Below are 21,652 nucleotides of genomic sequence, written 5' to 3'. Positions count from 1 at the left end.
GAAAACATTTCCATTCTAAACATGGAAAGCAAATTTTTTTTTTAAATCCCACTTAGTGCTTATTTGTGCATAATAGTAGCCATTTTCTTAAAAGGAACTGCTTTAGAAAGTGTTATGGGCTAATAAAATACCGCACAAGTCTGTTGAGTGTCGGTCTCTCGGTAACTAAGGAGCAGTGAGGTGGAGCAGCCGGCGGCCCCGGAGTCCCCAGGTGCGACATGTGCTGAGGCTGGGGTGCCCAGCTGTGTCGGCAGTGAAGCCAGCTGGGATGCCACATTCCTGCACAAAGTCAGGGTCGCGCAGGCACACTGTGCATCTCCAGTGTGACTTGGTACTGGGACAGGCGTGCAGGCTGATGGATGGCAGCAGCCGTGCCTGGCTGCGTGATTCTGTTCACAGATGCGGTCACCAGCAGGGATATGTCGTCCATGTATTGGGACTCTGGGTAGCAGGCTTTTCCAGGGCGGAGCTCGGGGGATGACATCTTGGCAGCTGGTGCATCTGAGTCTCATGTCTGGGCCATGTCCCTGGGTTGTATGTGGACAAGGCCAGGCTGTTCAGTTTAGCACGGCACCCAAGAGCAGCCTTGGGTACGTGGGTGATGAGCCACCTTCCTCCCAGGTTGAGAGGGCCTTGCAGAGGGCTCTCCTGGCGGGACAAGGACCGGGACCAGGAGCCAGCCATGTAGCAGAGACTGTAAGAGTTCCCTGAGAAAGCTGGGACACTGACGATGTGCTGAAAACTCGAGCATGCGGCCAACACACTACAGGCACTAAATGGAGAAGACAACATAGTCATGGTAAGGACGCCAAGGCTGGCATCCGGCCTCAAGGTCTGTGGAAGGTCTGTGCGCTGGGTGCACAGAGGCTGAGGCCCCAGAGGCTGAGGCCCAAGCGGACCACCAGGCCAGAGCCCAGCAAGGCCTGCTTCCTGCTGGAGCTCAGGGAGAGGCGGGAGGCGCCCCCGACACCTGCAGGCTCCTGTGGGCACAGAGCTGAGTTGGGGGTAAGGATTTACAGTCCAGGAAGAGACCCAAGATCCGGGGCCAGAAAGCAGGCACACACAGAGTGCCAGTGGGCACCAGGCAGGTGGCAAACTGCACCCAGAGGGACCGGGAGACCACAGCTGGGAAGAGTCAAGTCAGCTGTGCCCAGGGTCCCTTCCCGCGGACAGGACCTTCAGGAAAGCAAAGGGCTTCCCAGCCACCACACTGGCCCCTCCGGCTTCACTCGGCCCAGAAGGCAGGAGCCAGCCCCACCGCCCGCGTTTCTGCAAGGTGCCCTGTACAGCACAGCCAGGTCTGCCTGCAGCAGGGGACCATCCAGGCCAAGAAGCAGACAGCTTCCGGAGGGCCGGGTGCCCTCATCTCCGTTAGCCACGGAAGTGTTCTGCTGTCTGCTGGTACTCGCCCTCTCTGGTCTCAGCTCGGGGCAGGGGCCTTGTCAGTCCAGACTTTGGGGTACCAGGAAGGAACGTGGCTCACACAGTAGCTGGGAGGCTCGTGGAAGGCAGAGCGAGCACCCTCCCTTGGTACACGTGGCCTGGTTTGCTTTGCTGGTCATGTCTCCAAAGGCACAAGCGAGTTGCTGTGTGTTCCGTCTGCCGCCGGGTTCAGAGGCGGGCGGTTCCCATTTGCTCACTTCGAGGCGTGCGGTGTGGGTCCCTCCTTCCCCCCTCCAGCATGGGTGTGGGGGCTGTCGGGGCCTTTGGATTAGTATCTGGCAGCATCTCAATTGTCATAAACCCTACGGCAGCTGAATTTCTTTCTCGTAATAGTAAGCGGGAGAGTGACATTGTTTGGGGACGTTGTCGCCCACGCACAGGAGAGCTGTCGTGGGCTCGGACGGCTCATCCGTGATGATGAGGTCATTGGAGTGGATGTGCCGAGACGGCGTCCTCTTGTTCTGCAGCTGCTGCCCGCCTCGGCACCCGGGGGCCGTGGCGACAGGTGACCACGGCGACAGGTGACCACGAAACACACGCTCACATATCTCACGATGTTTATTATTTGCTTGATCGTCCGTAATAACAGCCTGCCCGGTGCTTTTCTCTCCCCCTCCTCAACCAGCACAGATGAAGGGTTTCAAGTGGCCTTTTTGTTCATTAGTCTATCAGATCCTTTTAGGACCCATTACGGGACTCTTAAAACTACATGGCACAAGAAAATGCCGCGGTGGAAGTGACAACTCAAGTAGGACCCAGGGAAACGTTTGACCACAAATGTCACTTTCCAGAAATAGAGGCCAACGTCTGTGTAAATCACAACTGTCAAACCAAATTAAATTTTATAGGAGTCGTATTTTCCCGTGCTGCGGGAGGAGTGCTCCCTGCTCTAATTCTTTCCTGCTGATTCTCCCGTTGGACTTTCGACGTGGCCCTATGTTTCATTTTTCTGGTCATTAGCTTTTATGTTGGTTCACTCATTCATCCAGGAAGCAGTTGTTAAGCGCCGGTGTTAGGCTGTCGTGTGTCAGGTGCCTGGCGGGGTGTGCCCCAGGCGTGTGCCCGCTCCGCTCTGCAGCAGCTCAGAGTTGGGGAGTAGGGCCTGGGGCATGTCTGGTGACAGGGACCAGTGGCCCTCGTGGGGACTGCTGTGAGAACACAGGAAGGGCCGGGACAGCCGAGGAAGACTCCCGCGGCTGGGCCGTGAGGGGTGAATGTTCCAGTGTGTCCGGCACACAGATCCAGCTGGAGGGAGTGGGGTGGGAGGCTGCAAGCCAGCGCGTGTCCTTTTGCAGCGTGGGTGTGTGTTCAGTGTGGCCATGCCAACAGGCGGAGAGGCAAAGGCAGAGAAGGGACAGAGTGCCCAGAGGCCCCAGGAGGCTGGCCAGCAGGCAAGGGAGGGGCCTGACTCCTGGTCTCCACGGTGAGGCCCTAGCAGGTTCAGGGTGGGTTAACTTGGTTACTGACTGGTGATCCTTGACTTCACTGGGAATGGAGCTTTGCATCCTGCATTTTGGTCTTTTCCCGGCTATGACGTATGTCGTGAGCCTGTCTCCTGAGCCTGGCCGCACCCAGCCAGCCCCAAGTTCATTCTGCAGTACTTGTGGCTTAGTACTAAGTGAGTACCAAGCACCCTTTCTGCTTACTCCGTTTTCAGCTTCTGGGGGTTTATCCGGTCAAGGAGCTCCTAGCAGCTCAGCAGGCTTTGGGGCCCAGGGGCAGTTTCCCAGGCTGGCCTTACGCTGGGGGATTGGTCAGGCCTGGGGACAACCTGGCCTCACACCGGGATTGCCTGCTGAAGGTGGACAGAGTGGGACAGAAGGTCTAGGGAGGTGGAGCGGCATGAGTTCAAGACCACCCGGTGTCTGCAGGGCTGGGCTCAGCGTGGCGCAGCTGCCGAGTGGAGGACAGGGGCAGGGGCAGGTCCTGCGGGGCACAGGTGGTCCTGTGGGGCACGGGGGTCCTGCGGGGCACAGGGTAAGCCCGGAAGGCTTTGGACATTGAGGAATGGTGAAGGACTTTCCCAGAACTCGGAGAGTGGATGAGCTGCATGTTTGTGTTCCACCAAATCCCTGAGCTGGACTCCTGGTGATGGCGTGAGGGGGCGGGGCCTGTGGAGGTCGTTAGGTCAGAGGGTGGAGCTCCTCGGAGCAGCGTTCACGCCACCATGGAAGGACTCTGCTCTGGTCAAGTGAGGACACTGCCGTCTGTCCGTGAGCAGGAAGCAGGCTTCGGGAAATCCACCAGGCTCGCACCCCATCCGCAGCCTGCTAACCAGCAGAAAATGCCGTGTGTTAGGGCTGCCCAAACAGGCCACAGCTAAAGAGAAGGGCTGTGTAGGAAGAGGCAGGACGATGCACTGGCCCCGAGCCTGTGGACAGTGAGTGCTGTCCAGTGGACCTTGGCTCACAGGGATGAGCAGGTGCTGTCTGGGTGGGAGCTAGAGTTCACCTGTGCCCGACCCTCACCACAGCTGGAAGCGAAGCTGCCCTTTGGGGTAAGGGTCACGGGCCGTGTTGGGCGAGTGACAATGAGAAGACAGACCTAGGTGGGGTGGGAAGACGGCCTGTGGGAGGCTGGTCCCCAGCTGCTCGTGCCAGGAGCAGGCTCACCTGCCCAGGCCGCACTGTGGACCAAGGGTGCCGACAGCTGTGACAACCCTGACCCCAGGGCCCCTCTAACCAGGCAGGAGTAGTTGCCTTACACCTGCTTAGCTGCACTCCTCAGTCAGTCTAACCAAGGTCAAGAGCGCCAGAGGCTGGGTGTGGTCAGCGAGGAGGGCCAGGACTCCCCAGAGGTGGGGCTCATCTGGGGAGGAAGCCATGAGTTCCGTGGGGTGGAGATTGGCTGTAGAGAACTGGAAGGTACACGTGAGACCATGATGAGGATGGAGGCCATGGAACAGAGGGAGACAGGAGCGGGCAGGTGGTCTTCATGGGAGACCCCCAGGACCAGCAAGGGGCCAGAGCGAGAAGCAGGTGGGAAGCCAGCATGAGGCAGCGAGCAGAGCTCAGGATGGGAAGAACCCCGAGTGAAGGCTGAGCAGTCATCCGCTGGACAGACAGACGGTCAACAGCCCGGAAAGACAGGAGCAGGGCGAGTGGGGAGCCCTTGACAACAGGCAGCCTCCCCGCCGGCTCAGTAGAAACCCCTCGACGGGGTTGGGTTTTCACAGTGTTTGGGGAACCTGCCTCCAGTGCCTGCCTGGCTGTGCCGCTCTGCCAGAAGCTGTGTGCAGGAGCTTCTCTCCCACCGTCTGCCCTCATACCTCCAGGCCATCCAGCTCACCCCGTCTGGGGAAGTGATACTCAGGAGTGGGGCACGTGGCTCAGAGAAGCAGGAACTTGAACCTGTGGAAGTTACTGGTTGCACAGGTTTTCCTGCTGACGCTGGGGTTCTGGCCAGCAAGGTGCACTGGGGTGGCGGGCTTCCCCGAAGGAGGGCGGCTTGTTCTTCCTGAGTTCAGGAGGAAAGGAGGAAGGGGTGGAAAGTCCCTGCCGCCCCCTCCCCCCACTCCCCTCCCCCCACTCCCCTCCACATACACCTAACGCTGTTTCTTTCAGACTTGCCAGAGACCTGGCTGGGACACACACACGCACACACACACATGCACGCACACGCACACACACACGCTGGCAGCCCGCAGGCCTCCTGGCAGCTCCCACAGTGTGCGGGGTGAAGGAGCACTGCTTAATGGGGCCTGAGGACCTGCTGCCCACCGAGTGGCATTTGAAATGTGTGGCATTTCTGCTTCTCTAATAAGTATTGAAAAGCACTGTTTGTCAGCTTTAAAAGAGGAGGAAAGGGGGTGGAAGGTTTTCCAAGAGCCTTGCTCTCCTGTGGAGCCTGGATTTGTTTTATCTTCAGCCTGGCCCAGTCTTGGCCCGGGGTGCATTGTCCGCGAGCAGTCCCACACCCCCACCCCGTCTTGAAATCTAAGCAGGGAGCCTGGGAGCCCGAGGATTAGAGAACTCTGGTCGCTTCAGATAAAAATGTAGGCCTTTCCTCGCAGTCACAGGTCCCCCGCAGGCCTTAAGGGACATGGAGTCCAGCTTGATCGCAGGACGGTCTGCACGTGGGCGGCCGTGATGACGTCGTGGCTGGAGCAGGAGTGTGGCCTGCGCTTCGGGCAGCACGAGCTGCTGGAGGGTCAGGCAGTCTCACCCGGACCGTGAAGGCGACCTGTGAGCTAGCTGTGTGCCAGTAAAACTATTTACAGACACAGGAAGTGGGCCAGAGCTTGCTGACTGTAGAAGGGCCCACTGAGGCAGCGTCTCTCCAGGGCTCCGGCCGTTGGACTTGCAGCCTGTGATCGGCCCGCCTCTCAGTCACGGGCCAGCTTGTCGAAGCCAGGCTTGTGGTTGTGTTTCTGCCCTGTTGTCTGCTTTCTCCCATCGGGCCTGGGTCACGTCCTCCTGCATACTGCCGCTAGCTGGTTTGCCCCGTTAGTGACAAACACAGACCTTTGGAGCACATTCTATGTGAGAGATCATTGAAAAGTTCACAGAAAATACTTTTTTACATCTGCGTAAACTTACTGACGGGTTCTTTCTATCCACTTTCTGGAATCGTCTCGTTTCGGTGTGTGAGCTGTGCTTGGAAGGCTGGTATGAGCAGTGTGCCGGGCGCCCACCTCACCAGGGCACTGTGAGAGCCCCCTCAGGGAGCCTCCGCTGCGCTGGTGGGGGCAGCTTGTTCGGGGAGGTCTCCCCACGCCCGGATGCTTTCAGGGTCCCGGAATAATCTGCCAGTTGCACAGAGAAGGAACAGGCGTGAGGGAGAGAGAGAGAGAGAGAGAGAGAGAGAGAGAGAGAGAGAGAGAGAGACAGACAGACAAGGGCACTTGCAAGGCACAGGTGTTGCAAGCCACAGGATACTTTCAGGAGATACGAAGCTGCACCATGGGAAGTGTGGCAGACAGGGCCAAATGGAGCCGGTGGTACCCACCTGGCACCCACCTGGCATCGCCCCCAGTCCGTGTCTGACCTTGGATGCCAGGCTCCTCTGCTGTCTGCCAGCCCCATCCGTTTGGCACCAGCCACGAAGGTCCAGATCTCAGCAAAACTAAAGCCGGTCGTTAGCTGGCAACCCCTTGCCACAGCGCCTTGTGCAGCGTGGCACGGTGACCCGAGGACTCTGCCGCACAGCACCCTCTGGTGCAGGGGCAGGAAGCAGCATTCGTGAGCCGGTCAGCCTCTGCTCGCCTGGGGCCGCTGCTGATGGAATCGCGGGCCTGGAGGTCACAGAGAAACGAACTTTGCCTCTGGCTGGGCCTCCCCGCCCCGCCCTTCCAGGGCCCAGGAATGCCCCTCCCTCCCCCGGGCAGCCGGGCCTTGCCAGTTCCCTTCCTGTTGGTCATGTGCATGGCATGGCCTTGAGTGCCAAAGCCGCTGCCCTGTCCGCTGCTGGTCGCGGAGCCAAGAGCTGAGCCTGAGTGCTGGTGCCTGGACAGGCTGAGGGAGGCCCCGCAGGGTCCAGTGGATGGTAAGGGAGCCTGGATCCATACCTGTGCCGCAGGGTGCAGGGGGTGTTGGTGCCAGTCCACCTCCTGGGCCCAGCATCCCTTAGCTGCCCTCAGGAGGGCTGGGAGGGCCAGAGAGAAAGGACTTGCTTTGCCAAGGTGAGTGAACGTGCCCAGCTGGACGTCAGGGTCCTGAGGAACAAATAAAACCCACCACACCTACATTGCCCTCGCCAAGCACAGATAAGGCAGAGATAGAGGGCACCGCAGCTGCAGTGCACAGGCGGCATGGGCGGGTGCCAAGGCAGAGCGCCCCTGTGGCCACTTCGTGTGTGAACCACGCATGCTTCCACGGCGTCTAGCATGGGCAAGTGACGAAGGGCAGGTCTCAAGCTGACTGGCCTGACGCTGAAGCCACCTCTTTTGATTCCTGCCTGCATTTTTGGATTTAACTGACTTCCCAAGAAATAGCGCCAGTGCTCCGGTTTAATAGCCAGAGGGTTTCTTCCGCAAGCAGGAGCTCATGCAAGTTTCCTCTGACTCTGAAAGTGCTAACCCACGCCCGGGATCCGTGGTACATGGGGCGGCCTTCGCATGCAGGTTCAGCCGAGGAGGGTGGAATCTGACCAGAGGGATTGGAAAGTGTTATCAACGGTGTGCAGAATGGCAGCTGTGAACCCGAGGGCCCGCTGCTGCTCCCGGTGTGAGGCCCAGCCCCCAGCAGCATCCCAGCTCCCTCCCCACACTCCTCCAGCCCCACACTCCTCCAGCCCCACACTCTTCCAGCCCCACACTCCTCCAGCCCCACACTCCTCCAGCCCCACACTCCTCCAGCCCCACACTCCTCCAGCCCCACACTCCTCCAGCCCCACACTCCTCCAGCCCCACACTCCCTCCCACGGTCTGTGGCTAACCACCAGTTTGCTTTCAGTCCCCAGAAGGCCTGCCCTATCCTGAGTTTTGGGGTGTGTGGGGCTTTGGGGCGTGGCCTCCTTCCCGAGCAGGTTTCTGAGCTTGCAGGGTAGCAGGTGCTTCATTGCTCTTCTTGTCGGGGTGTGTCACAGACTGTCTGCCCGCTCACCAGGGAACGTGGGCCTTGGCTTCTCGTGGCTGCTATGGACAGTTCACTGTGAGCGTGCATGTAAAAGTGCTTGTTAGAGTCTGTGCCCAGTCCTCCCAGACCTTTCCATGGGAGTGGGGTTGCTGGGTCATATGCTAACTCCATGTCCAGCTTTTTCAGGAATCGTCGACTCTGCTAGCGGTTTTGTACCTGGTGCTTGGACTGTAGCATCTGGTTTTGCTTAGGGGGTGCCACCAGCGCTGGCACTTGCTCAGGCTCCTCCTTCACATCTATGCCTGCACAGTGCCAAGGTCATGGGCAATTTCTCTGCCTCCCTGCCAGGACTTGGCCAGCTGCCCTTTGGTTTCTTCGGAGGACTTAGCAAACCTGTTCCTGCTGTGTCACTGAGTCACTCAGGAAATGGGAGATGCCAGGGCCCGGGGCTTCTCCCGCCTTGGTCAGCATGCCTGGCCCAGCAGTCTCGTAGCCTGCCCTCCGTCTGCATCCCTTGTATGCTCCCAGACCACATGTCCCTGCACCAGGAGGCAGAAACGCTCCAGAGGGACCTCTCGTGGCTGGCCTGACGAGGCCGTGTCCCCCCGCTCCGGCTGGCATCCGCTCGGGAGAGTGAAGGGCGTGGGGAGGTTGGCGTGGGGAGGAGAGGAGCTGCCACAGGTGCTTGGTTTGAGTGCTAGGAAAGCTCAGAGGAGCAGGGTGGCTTGGGGTCAGGCCAGGGGAGGTCACAGGAAATGAGAAACAGCACCTGAGCAGGCCGACAAGGTGGGGGTTCACAGCCGGGTGATACAATCCAGGGCATGGAGAAGCTGGGGGGCTTGGACAGCACCCCAAGGGGCCAGCCTGAGAAAAGGCAAGTATGTTTGAAGGAAGCACCCTCCCACTCCAAGCACAGTCACTGCTTTCTCCTTTCAAAGTTTGGGAACTGTCCCCTCAGGGCAAAAGCTGCCTCCTTGTCTTCATTCCTCAGGCCAGGACCCTCTGTGAGCTCTGTGTGTGTGTGGAGCAGAGATGCTCAGTGAGCTCTGTGTGTGTGTGTGTGTGTGTGTGTGTGTGTGTGTGTAGCGGAGATGCTCAGTGTGTGTGTGTGTGTGCATGGAGCAGAGATGGTCAGTGTGTGTGTGTGTGTGCATGGAGCAGAGATGGTCAGTGTGTGTGTGTGTGTGTGTGTGTGTGTGCATGGAGCAGAGATGGTCAGTGTGTGTGTGTGTGTGTGTGTGTGTGTGTGTAGCAGAGATGGTCAGTGTGTGTGTGTGTGTGTGGAGCAGAGATGGTCAGTGTGTGTGTGTGTGTGTGGAGCAGAGATGGTCAGTGTGTGTGTGTGTGTGTGTGTGCGTGGAGCAGAGATGGTCAGTGAGCTGTGTGTGTGTGTGTGTGTGTGTGTGTGTGTGTGTGCATGGAGCAGAGATGGTCAGTGTGTGTGTGTGTGTGGAGCAGAGATGGTCAGTGTGTGTGTGTGTGTGTGTGCGTGGAGCAGAGATGGTCAGTGAGGTGTGTGTGTGTGTGTGTGTGTGTGTGGAGCAGAGATGGTCAGTGTGTGTGGAGCAGAGATGGTCAGTGTGTGTGTGTGTGTGTGTGTGTGTGTGTGTGGAGCAGAGATGGTCAGTGTGTGTGGAGCAGAGATGGTCAGTGTGTGTGTGTGTGTGTGTGTGTGTGTGTGTGTGTGTGTGGAGCAGAGATGGTCAGTGTGTGTGTGTGTGTGTGTGTGGAGCAGAGATGCTCAGTGTGTGTGTGTGTGTGTGTGTGTGTGTGGAGCAGAGATGGTCAGTGTGTGTGTGTGTGTGTGTGTGTGTGTGTGTGTGTGGAGCAGAGATGCTCTGTGTGTGTGTGTGTGTGTGTGTGTGTGTGTGTGTGTGTGGAGCAGAGATGGTCAGTGTGTGTGGAGCAGAGATGGTCAGTGTGTGTGTGTGTGTGTGTGTGTGTGTGGAGCAGAGATGCTCAGTGTGTGTGTGTGTGTGTGTGTGTGGAGCAGAGGTGGTCAGTGTGTGTGTGTGTGTGTGTGTGTGTGTGTGTGTGGAGCAGAGGTGGTCAGTGTGTGTGTGTGTGTGTGTGGGGCAGAGATGCTCAGTGTGTGTGTGTGTGTGGAGCAGAGATGCTCAGTGTGTGTGTGTGTGTGTGTGTGTGTGTGTGTGTGGAGCAGAGATGCTCAGTGTGTGTGTGTGTGTGTGTGTGTGTGTGCGTGGTGCAGAGATGCTCAGTGATATGTGTGTGTGTGTGTGTGTGTGGAGCAGAGATGGTCAGTGTGTGTGGAGCAGAGATGGTCAGTGTGTGTGTGTGTGTGTGTGTGTGTGTGTGTGTGTGTGTGTGTGGAGCAGAGGTGGTCAGTGTGTGTGGAGCAGAGATGGTCAGTGTGTGTGTGTGTGTGTGTGTGTGTGTGGAGCAGAGATGCTCAGTGTGTGTGTGTGTGTGTGTGGAGCAGAGATGCTCAGTGTGTGTGTGTGTGTGTGTGTGTGTGTGTGTGTGTGTGTGTGTGTGGGGCAGAGGTGGTCAGTGTGTGTGTGTGTGTGTGTGTGTGTGTGTGTGTGTGTGTGGAGCAGAGGTGGTCAGTGTGTGTGTGTGTGTGTGTGGAGCAGAGATGCTCAGTGTGTGTGTGTGTGTGGAGCAGAGATGCTCAGTGTGTGTGTGTGTGTGTGTGTGTGTGTGTGTGTGTGTGTGTGGAGCAGAGATGGTCAGTGTGTGTGTGTGTGCGTGGTGCAGAGATGCTCAGTGATATGTGTGTGTGTGTGTGTGTGTGTGGAGCAGAGATGGGTCAGTGAGCTCTGTGTGTGTGCATGGAGCAGAGATCGAGTAGGAATGCACACTCTGCCTCTCCCCCAGCAATGGACCTGGATTTCAAGTGCGTTGCCTGGCCTGTGTCCGTGGCCTTGCCGCAGCATGTGATGTCCCTCGGGGCCTCCCTTTGAGCTCTCACCGTCCAGCAGGAGGAAGCACAGAGGGCATGGATGGTCCTCCCCCTCACCGCGGCCTCTGAGCCTCAAGAGGTTTGTCCTCAGGTGTCTAACCTCAGCCCAGCTCCTCCATCCCTGCGGCCTGGCTAGTGTTTTCCCTAAAACCCAGTTGGACTTGAAGGTGAAAACAGCAAGACACAGGACAGATGTGCAGGACCCAACTTACTCCTGGTGTGGAGATATGGCGTGGCTCTGTGCAGCCTGCCAGGCACAGGCAGGTCTGTGTGGTCTGCTCGGCAGCCTGGGTTCCCCGACCTGTCCAGCTCATCTCAGGATCCCTGTCTGCAGGTTGGAGCCATCGGCGATGAGGAGGAATGGGTCAGCCTGTACGAGGAGGACAATGAGCCTGACGCCCAGGTGCTGGAGATCCCGAACCTCACACCGTATACTCACTACAGGTGAGAGCGGCAGGTGGCTGCAGTTGGCAAGGACAGCGCGCGCGCGCGTGTGTGTGTGTGTGTGTGTGTGTGTGTGTGTGTGCATGTGATGTTTCTGAATAGCAAATACAGCAAATCAGAACCTAGAGGAGAAGGCTCGAGACACAGTTGGATATTAGGATATTTCAAAACGTTTGCAGAAAGGTGAAATTTAAAAAAATCTTAATCCATAAAGAGAGGGCTTTTTCATAATCAACATTTTTCTTGAATCTTTTGAAGACCATGCCATGTTTTCCCAAGGGAGATTCTACCCAGATGTGGAGTTGGTGGCGCTCCTTCCATCGGTGCCGCAAGCAAAATGCCCTGTGGGCGGAGCTCGCCAGGACCGTGAACAGGCTGTGTGCACACAAAGCAGAGGGCCTGCCCACTGCCCCACCCAGGCCCACGAGCGGCTCATCTCCTGCCCCGAGCTCCCAACCGGCCTTTCTACCTTTTGCTTCTTGACCCTGCAACTTCTTGGAGCAGCACTTCTCTGCCCTCACACGGGGAGTGCTCGGGGCGGTGAGCATGTCCTAACTGCCCGTAAGATCCTTGAAGGCTGTGGGCTTTCCAGTTGCCGCCAGCTGTGGAGTTGGCCAGTGCCATTGCTCTGCCTCGGCGGGGACCTTCTGCGAATGCAGAAACGAGCTCCTAACTCAGGCAGGGAAGTGTGCAGCCCACCCTTGTGAAGAATGTTGCTTCCTCCGAGAAAAAGCCACAGAATTTAAAAAACAGAACAAAATGCCAACTCCTGAGAACTGCCGTTTGCCATCCTGTGATTCGAGAAGGTGAACCAAGACAGAATATGCTCATTTGTAGAAGAAAATATTTGGCTTAAAATGATCTGTGGGGATTCAAGGCTTGCCATATGAAATGAGCTGAAGCTCTGTGTGGACTTCAAAGATCAGAGGTGTGATTAGAGACCAATGTCCCTGTGTTAAGTTCATGCAAATTTAGGGAACTTCTGTAATAAGTGTGTGTGTGTGTGTGTGTGTGTGTCTGGTCTTGGGGTTTTTACTATATGCAACAATTCCTTAGAGTCAAGAGGCAGAGCTGCAAACGTGAGCACGGATGTTTTCAACAGTTTCTGATCCCATTCTCTGTAGGTCTGGCAGGAAGGCCTCGGGGTTGCCCTTGGGTTAGAGTCCCAGCACAGGGTTAAACCCACACACAGTGAGGTCTGCAGGTGCCTGCCAGCCATTATTAGAAACTATGCAAAGTCTAAGAGGAGTCTACTTGCAGGCGTGTCATTTATGATGCCACCGCAGTCCTGTGGTAGCTTCTCTGAACCCCTGGTCACTGCGATGGAGTCGCCCAGGGCAACAGGTCACCATCCGGAGTGCTGGTCTTCTCGCCCCGTCACGGATTCTCCTCGTCGCACCGGATCACATAGCTTCTTAGCCAGGCAGCTGTGTTTCCCTTGGAACTGAAAACCCGTGGGGCTGGAGTGGATTTGCTCTTCTTGGGTTTAGCAGAAGACTTCAAAGAGTCGTGGGGAAAATGGTGTTAAACCATAAGCTTATTTTGGTGCAGAAAGACTTTGAAGCTCATGCGTAGATTTCCCATACCACACGCTCTCTGAAGCCCCTGCGTTTTGGCTGCAGCCGAGTCGAGGAGCAGTGTCTGAGCAGTGGCCTTTCGCTGTGTCCTTTTTAAGTTCTTCTGTTTGGTACCTTTCTACCCGCTTGCTCACTCCCCAAATGCCCACGGCCACACGGTACCCAAGCCTGCCCTGAGAATTAGGCACGCATCGCTCTTTGGTTCCTCTCGCTTTGGACTAACTCTCCTCCGTGGCTTTACCCCAGGTTCCGAATGAGGCAGGTGAACATCGTGGGTTCGAGCCCCTTCAGCCAGTCTTCCCGGGTCATCCAGACCCTGCAGGCCCCTCCAGATGTGGCTCCAAGCAGCATCACGGTCCGAACTGCCAGTGAGACCAGCCTGCGACTCCGCTGGGTGGTGAGTCGGGGGCGGAGACTGGCACAGCAGGGACAGTGGGTTGAGGTGGCCGTTGTGTACCTGTGAGTCCAGGGCCTAGCTGCTTCCTGCTTTAACCCCCTCACCCGTCGGATCAGCCCAGGAGCGGGTCACTTCTGTGCCCGAGGAAGGTTCTTTGGGGCGGGAAGCTGGTGGCACTGTGTTGCGTGAGCCGTGGTCAGTGCATAAGCAGTGCTCGGCATGGTCAGCGAGCCAGCTCATCCGCGTCAGAGCACTTCCTAACTCTAGCCCAGATGTACTTCAAGAAACCTCGTCCAGCCCAAGTTACTGACAAGGTTTCATCTCATGAACAGAGAAGCATTTCAGGGGACAAGGAAGTCAAGGTTGGGGGAACATCCTCCCGGAAAAGCTTTCGCGTGGAACAGGCCTCGTAAGACAGGCCCGTCCTCGAGGAGCTCGAAGGTGGCTGTGCTGACGGGCCCATTCACACGGCCTCGTGTTCCTTCACAGCCCCTGCCCGACTCCCAGTACAACGGGAACCCCGAGTCCGTGGGCTACAGGGTCAGGTACTGGCGCTCAGACCTGCCGTCGTCAGCGCTGTCGCAAGTTGTGAGTGACCGTCTGGAGAGGGAGCTGACCATCGAGGCTCTGGAGGAGTGGACGGAGTACGAACTGCAGATGCAGGCGTTCAATGCCATCGGGGCCGGGCCCTGGAGCGAGGTGGTCCGGGGCCGCACGCGGGAGTCAGGTAAGAGTCTGACATGGGTCCACTCGGGCCGCGTGGGTGCTCTGCCGAGCCCCCTGCTTAGGCCTGCGCGGCACTTCCCTTAGGCCCAAGCCATACGTCTGAAATTGGCGCTGCGTTCAGGCAGGGACTGGGCTCCCGTTATTTTTAGCAAGGGACAGCTTTCCCTCCCGGGAGTAAGAGGCAGGTCTGTGACAATCCCGTGGGTGCATCTTTAAAATACAAAAATGCAGGGCCTCCCCCATTACAGATGTGGGTAGGATGTTTCCACAGTCAGGTCCACGGTAACAGACAGACCCCCTTTGGGTCAGCAGCTACAGCATAAGAGCAGTCTCTCACTGGCTGCAGTCCCTGGAGCCAGCTCTCCTCCATGCCTGCACCACTGGGAGCGGCTCACCCTGCACCCAACTACCAAGGGGGCCGGCACAGGCAAGAACGGGGGCATCTGCCGCTGTCCCCAGCCAGCCTGTGTCACGTCGCTCAGCCTGTCCCCGCAGCTTGGTCGTGGGAGTCACGGGCAGGGAGTTTTTGTCTTGAGAAGCGGACACTGCTTTGCCGTCTTCTCTGACGTGGCTCGCCATGTGGAGCGGATGGGCGGAGGAGCTGCTAGTTGTAGACTGACTGGGCTGTGGGAGCCAGTTTTGAAAACAGATTCCCGACTTTGTCCAGAACCGGGCGAGCACGTGTGAACAGGGGAGGCCGCAAGCCGGCCACTGGTCAGGGGCACCGAGCACGGCTCTGCCACTGCTGCCCTGAGGCCTCCTGGGCGCTGAGAGCCACTTTCCATCCTGACATCCTGCGATTTCCGTTAACTGGCCCTTTGCATTCAATGGCAGTGCTTCAGCCCGTTGACTTAGGGCCGTGACAAACCAAGCTCTGTGTGCTGGGGACCGGTCCTTGTTCCACGAGGCTGCAGCGTGCGGGCAGGAGGGGCGGCACGGCGGGCCCTGTGGCAGCCACGTCCGCCTCCCGAGCCTTTGACGCCACACCTGAGGACACTGCTTCCAGCCATGTGCCAAGCTGGGGAGACGGGCTCCTATTGCTGTGGCTAATTATATTTTTAAGGTTGAAAATTGCCTCTGGAGGTGAAGCTAGAATCCGGCAATGGGCACAAAGTAGGTAGAAACTCCTGGCTGGTTTTGTTTTTTAACAAAGGAGGAGCTTCTTAAAACCTCAGATAGGCAGGCAGGGAGGGGAGCCGGACTGACCTCGGAATAAATGATAGGCCGGGTTTTCCGTGTTCCAATCTTAAATACATAAGTGCTTTATGGCCGGATGGCAGATTTGTCCCGGAGGAATCCGAATTAGCTGAAATTTCAGTCCTGAACTGTGCCATCTCGTCGTCTTTAACAGCCTCCGCCGGCTCTGTCCTTGTGAGAGACTCAGCCATGTTCAAAGTCCCGAGCCTGAGCAGCCACAGCTGCCAGCTGCCCTTGTTCTGGGGCGATAACGGGTGGCCCTCCAGTAAATGGCTGTGCATATTACCACATCTGAGAAAATCAGCTGTGATTTGTAGATCTGTAGTGAGAATTGGGCACTTAGAGTTTCCAAGATTGACCTGCAGGAAGCAGTTAAGGATTTGAGAGGTGGGCAGCGTTGTCATGCCAACGGCCTCTCTCTCCAGACAGGGCCGGGTTTCTAGAACAAGCTCTGACATCTTGGGCACACGCTGCGTTTGGTGTTCTCGTCTTGGTCTAAATGAAGTCAGGTAAATTGCAGGTTTACATTTTCTTCTAATGGAAACGACCCTGCTAACGTACAGTGGGTTCGAGGTGTCGGCTCATTCACTACTCACTTTGACAGAGTAAGTGTGCGCGCAGGACGTGTCCGGGTGAAAGCCAGGGCGGTGCTCGGCCCACGCAGTGGCCACGCCACATGGACAGGAGCCCCAGCGTGTGCGCCGGGCCCTGCGTCTGCGCCAGGTCTGCTTCAGAGAACCCAGGACGCGGACGGCGCCAGGATGGACCTCAGCTGTCAGATAAACTGATGATGTTTTTCTGAAAGGTTGACTTGCCCGATGGGCGTCACTCTGGCACATCTGGAGAGACAGACTGCACCAGCATCAGCCCCGTCCCCAGCGGTGGCCTTCCGCTGTGCAGCACTTCTGCTGGCCTACCCGCAGCAGCCAGTGTAGTGCCGTGCAGGGACCGTGCTCACGCTGGAAGGGAGAAGGGAGCACCGCTGTCTGTCTGGGAAAGGGCCCCATGAGGGCAGGGGGCATCCCTGGGCCTCCCGTTCTGGGTCTGCCCTGACAGCTGCCCCTCTGGAAGGATGTGGATGGCGCAGGTGCGGTGTCTCCCCAGCAGCCCGTGTGGCTGTGACTTGCTCAGGGACCAGCTCACTTTCTGTCCTGGCTTTGTGTCCGCGGTGACCACTGGCTGTGCGGTGTAGTCAGCAAGCCTGCCCTGCTCCTAGGGCTTGGGGCTTCCTGCACTGTGCCTGACAAGGACCCCACACTGCGCCATGCAAGCAGCCTCTTTGCTTGCCCTTCTGGAGGCTGCAGGCTGAGACAGGGTGGAGGGGGCAGAGTGCCCTGAGGCGCGCGAGGCAAGGCGCAGCCCAGGCCTGTGGGTGCCGTGTGCACACTCCTTAGCGACGCAGCCCCCTCTCTTCCTGCGGCTCCCCCGCGTGCACTTCCTGTGTGTGCATTCACGGGGCACTCCCGGGGCACCTGTGCGCTTGCACCTCCCTCCTCCTGCTGGGTCAGGACACATCACTGAACAGGGCAGGACTCCCCAGCAGGAATGGGACACATCGGCTTTTACAACACTGAGCACTGCCAGTGTCGGAGGGCACCAACTGTGGCAAGCCACGTGGCTTTCCGTGTCAGGTGAGCTGGGACCTCGTCGCATCACAGCGGGGACCGAGTGTGACCTTATACCTGATGGCGGCTGGCAGAGACGGACACGGAGAGTCTCCTGCTGGTGCAGCTCTGACAGACGGTCCACGGGAAGTCCACGGGAAATGCGTAGAATGAAAAGCTGTGCGTGCATCATAAAAAAAAGCAAAAAAAAAAAAAACATGTTTTGCACCAAAATAAATTTATTTTTCTCTTCCATTTCTGCAGCAGCATTATGAAATACGCGTGTGGCATTACCCTCCTCCCAACCCCTCGTGCCTGTGTCACAGAGCCGTGCTGCAGGCTTTCCTGGGAGAGGGCAGAGTTGGCTGTTTCTGCAAGTTATTGCAGAAACAAAACAAGTGCCTTTCCTTGCCGGGTAGCCTCGGGTAGACTGAGCTGTGATCCAGGGATTTATGGAAGTCGTTGCTAATATCAGAGATGTGCATGCCTGTTGTACGCTGGCTGGTCTAACCTGACCACGATGAGGCGCTCAGAGCGCGTGGCTGTTCCAAGGCCAACTTCCTTACAAGGGTGAAATCGGACTGCTGTTCGTGGACGCCGCCTCACCCCAGTCTGTCCCACACCTCCCTTCCAGTTCCTTCCGCCGCTCCGGAAAACGTGTCTGCCGAGGCCATCAGCTCCACCCAGATCCTGCTGACCTGGGCTTCCGTGCCTGAACAGGACCAGAATGGGCTCATCCTGGGTTACAAGGTGAGTGTGGAGTGGCCTTGCTGTGCCGGAGGAGTCAACACAAGACGGTGACACAGGTCTCCCCCAAAGCCATCGCCGATGGCTCCCCAGCTTTTACGTCTAAGTGGAACATAGCCTGGGAAGTGCGTGCTTGTGTGGCTGCCTGCGGGGTGCCCTAGGGGACCGTCCCAGCGGTGAGGTGGCTATGACAGCCTAGACTGCGAGCTCAGGCCCAGCTCTGCACCCTGCTGGCTGTGGCTCCTGCACCGCAGCCAGGGAAGGACTTGCCTGTACCCCTGTTTCCAACTGGCAACTTGAGAACAGTAATGACAGCCACTTCCCAGTTGTTAGGAGAACCAAGTGGGTTATTTTATGAAGTGTGCCTTGCTCGCAGTAAGTGCTGGGTAAGTGTGTGCGTGCGTGCAGGAATCACTACCGCCAGGGCTGTCCTGGGCCCTGGATCTCCTGCAGGAGCTGCTGGGCCTGTCCCGGGGAAGCACCTCGGGCTCCCACCCTCCGTGCCTACCTCCCGCTCATCATGCAGAGGTGCCATGCTCCTCTGCCCGCAGCGGAGGTGAGGCAGGCGAGGCCACACTTGCCTCGTGTGCTGCTCCCCAGACCAGAACGTGTCCTCCTTGCATTTCCGCCGCTGGAGCCCTGTTCTCCTTCCCTGTTGCCTCCTGCTCGTCTTCCCCCTTGCCTGGCACTCCAGCTGTTCCTTCAGCTTTGTGATACACACACAGCCTAGGAGACATGGCAGTGCTGGGGAACACAACAGCCCCAAGGTTTATGGCATGATGACCACGGCATGTGGTAACCCCATGGTTTATGCCATGATGACCCCACGACACGTGGTAACACCCAATAAGTGACAGTCCCGTGGCACGTGCCAGTGGTACCCTGAAGGGCGGGTCCGTGATCTCTGGCAGCCCCAGGCTGTGTGATAGTCCTCGAGATGTGTCCCAGAAGTCTCTGGGTTCTTGATGGAGTCTGTTTTAGTCCTGATGCCAGCATGGCTCACGGGGCCACTCAGACTTTGTAAATAAGCCATGGTCAGGCAGCGGCCAGGTCCAGCGTGGGCCGGGTGGGAAACCAGGCTGCGCGTTCTCCTCCCTCAACACACACACTCTGCAAGAAAGTAGCTTCGTGACCACCCTCGCAGCCGTGGCCCCTCCCCGCATGCCACAGGCCCCTCCCCAGCCCAGGCACCCCCTGTGACTTAGCCGTCCGTCCCCTGTGTTGATCCCTCAGATTCTGTTCCGAGCCAAGGACCTGGACCCCGAGCCGCACAGCCAGGTGGTGCGAGGGAACCACACGCAGTCGGCACTGCTGGCCGGGCTGCGCAAGTTTGCGCTGTATGAGCTGCAGGTGCTGGCGTTCACACGCATCGGCAACGGGGTGCCCAGCTCGCCCCTCGTCCTGGAGCGCACCAAAGACGACGGTAGGCAGCGTGCCCAACCCCGCCTGTCCCAGCAACCCTGATTTCATTCCTGTCATCTGTAACTTCATTTCCGAACCACTCTTTTTTTTCCAGTTGAGGGAAGCAAAACAAAATTATTTCTCAGTCACTGAACATTTTTTGCGGCCAATTTCCGCCTGGAGTGGGTTTTTACAGCCTCATTATGAACCTGTGCAGAATCGGGGAGAGCCGCGGGGTGGACAGGCTGGGAAGTGTGTGCCTGGCCCTCTTGGTGCTGTCTGCGGGAATCCCGAGGAGTCCGCGCTGGACGCCTGGGCCTCGGCCCCGTGGTGCTGGCCCAGCGCCAGGCGTGTGTCTTGGGGGTGCTCAGGAGTTCTCACACAAACGGCCGCGCGCGCGGTGGCTCCAGGGTCCCCTCCAGACCTGAGGGACGAGCTTGGAAGACAGATGAGCAGCAGGGATGCAGCTGGGGCCCCCAGAGTGCATGGCCGGTCCCAGAACGCCGTGCAGCCTGTCGTGACCCCGGCGGCACGTCGCAGCCCCCGCAGCATAACTGGTGTCTGTCTCGCCCTGCAGCCCCGGGCCCCCCTGTGAGACTGGTGTTCCCCGAGGTGAGGCTCACCTCCGTGCGCATCGTGTGGCAGCCCCCGGAAGAGCCCAACGGCGTCATCCTGGGTAAGGAGCGTGCGGCGAGCAGAAGGGACGAGGCTGCTGGGTGGAGTTCTGCTGTCTGTTAGATATTTACGAGGCTGTGTATATCAATCACCACAACAGTGGCGGAGCGTTCTCTAAACCCAGATGGCCGTGGGCCACTTGGCTGCTGCGTGGGTCATGGGCCGTGGGCCGCTTGGCTGCTGCGTGGGCTGTGGGCCGTGGGCCACTTGGCTGCTGCGTGGGCTGTGGGCCGTGGGCCGCTTGGCTGCTGCGTGGGTCATGGGCCGTGGGCCGCTTGGCTGCTGCGTGGGCTGTGGGCCGTGGGCCACTTGGCTGCTGAGTGGGTCATGGGCCGTGGGCCGCTTGGCTGCTGAGTGGGTCATGGGCCGTGGGCCGCATGGCTGCTGCGTGGGTCATGGGCCGTGGGCCGCTTGTCTGCTGAGTGGGTCATGGGCCGTGGGCCGCATGGCTGCTGCATGGGCCGTGGGCCGTGGGCCGCTTGGCTGCTGCGTGGGTCATGGGCCATGGGCCACTTGGCTGCTGCGTGGGCCGTGGGCTGCTTGGCTGCTGCGTGGGTCATGGGCCGTGGGGCGCTTGGCTGCTGTGTGGGTCATGGGCCGCTTGGCTGCTGCGTGGGCCGTGGGCCGCTTGGCTGCTGCGTGGGTCATGGGCCTTGGGCCGCTTGGCTGCTGCATGGGCCGTGGGCCGTGGGCCGTGGGCCGCTTGGCTGCTGCGTGGGCTGTGGGCCGTGGGCCGTGGGCCGCATGGCTGCTGCGTGGGTCATGGGCCGTGGGCCGCTTGGCTGTTGCGTGGGTCATGGGCCGTGGGCCGCTTGGCTGCTGCGTGGGTCATGGGCCGTGGGCCGCTTGGCTGTTGTGTGGGTCATGGGCCGCTTGGCTATTGTGTGGGCCACATGGCTGCTGCGTGGGCCGTGGGCCACTTGGCTGCTGCGTGGGTCATGGGCCATGGGCCGCTTGGCTGCTGCGTGGGCCGTGGGCCGCAGCTTCTTTGTGGAATTTACATTCGCTCAGTTATTCATGACTCACGTGATACTGATGACCCCACGCACCGCACCCTGCACACGAGGCCATCCTGGGTGGTGGCTGAGTGAGGGACACAGCAGGCTGGCTGCCCTTTGAGGGTGCACACGGGAACACCCCCGGCTGGTCCCTTGCCTGCACCCACCGCTGAGAGCAGCTGCTGGTGGCAGACCCATGCCCAGGGCCCGGGGAGCTGGTGTGCTCTGCCCATTCCAGCCAGAGAAGCAGGCCTGCCTGCTGACCGCACTGTCCAGCGACCTCATCACTGACCTGTCTTGGGGACTCTGCACCAGGTGCACACAGAGCCTGAGTCGGGATTGAGTTCAGCCTGTCCATCCTTCACACAGGTGACAGTGTCGTAAGGGACTGGGCAGAGGCTGCAGGACCGGCCAGCCAGCAGGGACATGGCTCTGGGTGGGTCGGAGGCTCTTTAAATGGCTTCTAAGGTCTTGGGAGCAGGAAGTGCGTGGCCTGGGCCAGCACCCAGCCTTAGCCTTTGGCGCACAGTGGGGCTGGAGCCGAGGCGTGCCCTGCTCTGGAACCTCAGCCCTGAGGTCTGGCCATTTCCCTTTGGCCCTCAAAGGGCAGACACTGGGTGTGCGGCATGACTGCAGACCCTGGTCCGTGCTCGGTCGTGACCCACACCCACGCAGTCCCCTCTGTGCTGGGCCGTCAGTAAGCGTGTAAATCTGAACTTGCAGATGGTGGGAAAGGCCACCACTCACGCTTAATCTTTCCATGTTGTTGGCAGTGTTCTAGAAAGTGTGAAAGGCTGTGGCAAGTGCAAGAGGGTCATGCCAGGAGTGTGAGTGCAGAGAACTGATGGGATGTGTCAGGCAGCAATGGCCACGGGCAAGGCAGGGGGCGCAGGGAGGCCAGGCTATGTGGGAGGCCAGGCTGCATGGGAGGCCAGGCTGCACGGGAGGCCAGGCTGCATGGGAGACCAGGCTGCATGGGAGACCAGGCTGCACAGGGTGGCCAGG

General features: G+C 58.8%; 1 protein-coding gene across 1 annotated transcript in view; it reads left to right on the top strand.

Moving 5' to 3' along the window:
- SDK1 (sidekick cell adhesion molecule 1) overlaps window positions 1–21,652 on the top strand; it is a 516,271-nt gene that overhangs the window by 413,086 nt on the left and 81,533 nt on the right. Inside the window, exons 23-28 of the mRNA XM_040989963.1 lie at window positions 11,216–11,325; window positions 13,149–13,299; window positions 13,789–14,026; window positions 17,461–17,576; window positions 18,807–18,996; window positions 19,552–19,650. Of these exons, the coding sequence (XP_040845897.1) occupies window positions 11,216–11,325; window positions 13,149–13,299; window positions 13,789–14,026; window positions 17,461–17,576; window positions 18,807–18,996; window positions 19,552–19,650 (904 nt within the window). The remainder of the gene's footprint in view (window positions 1–11,215; window positions 11,326–13,148; window positions 13,300–13,788; window positions 14,027–17,460; window positions 17,577–18,806; window positions 18,997–19,551; window positions 19,651–21,652) is intronic.

This window comes from Ochotona curzoniae, unplaced genomic scaffold, assembly GCF_017591425.1.
Source record: "Ochotona curzoniae isolate NIBS_2020 unplaced genomic scaffold, NIBS_Ocur_1.0 contig_54, whole genome shotgun sequence".
Taxonomy (NCBI): Eukaryota; Metazoa; Chordata; class Mammalia; order Lagomorpha; family Ochotonidae; genus Ochotona; species Ochotona curzoniae.
Note: the sequence above shows the minus strand (reverse complement) of the source record. Positions and strands in the feature narration are given on the sequence as shown.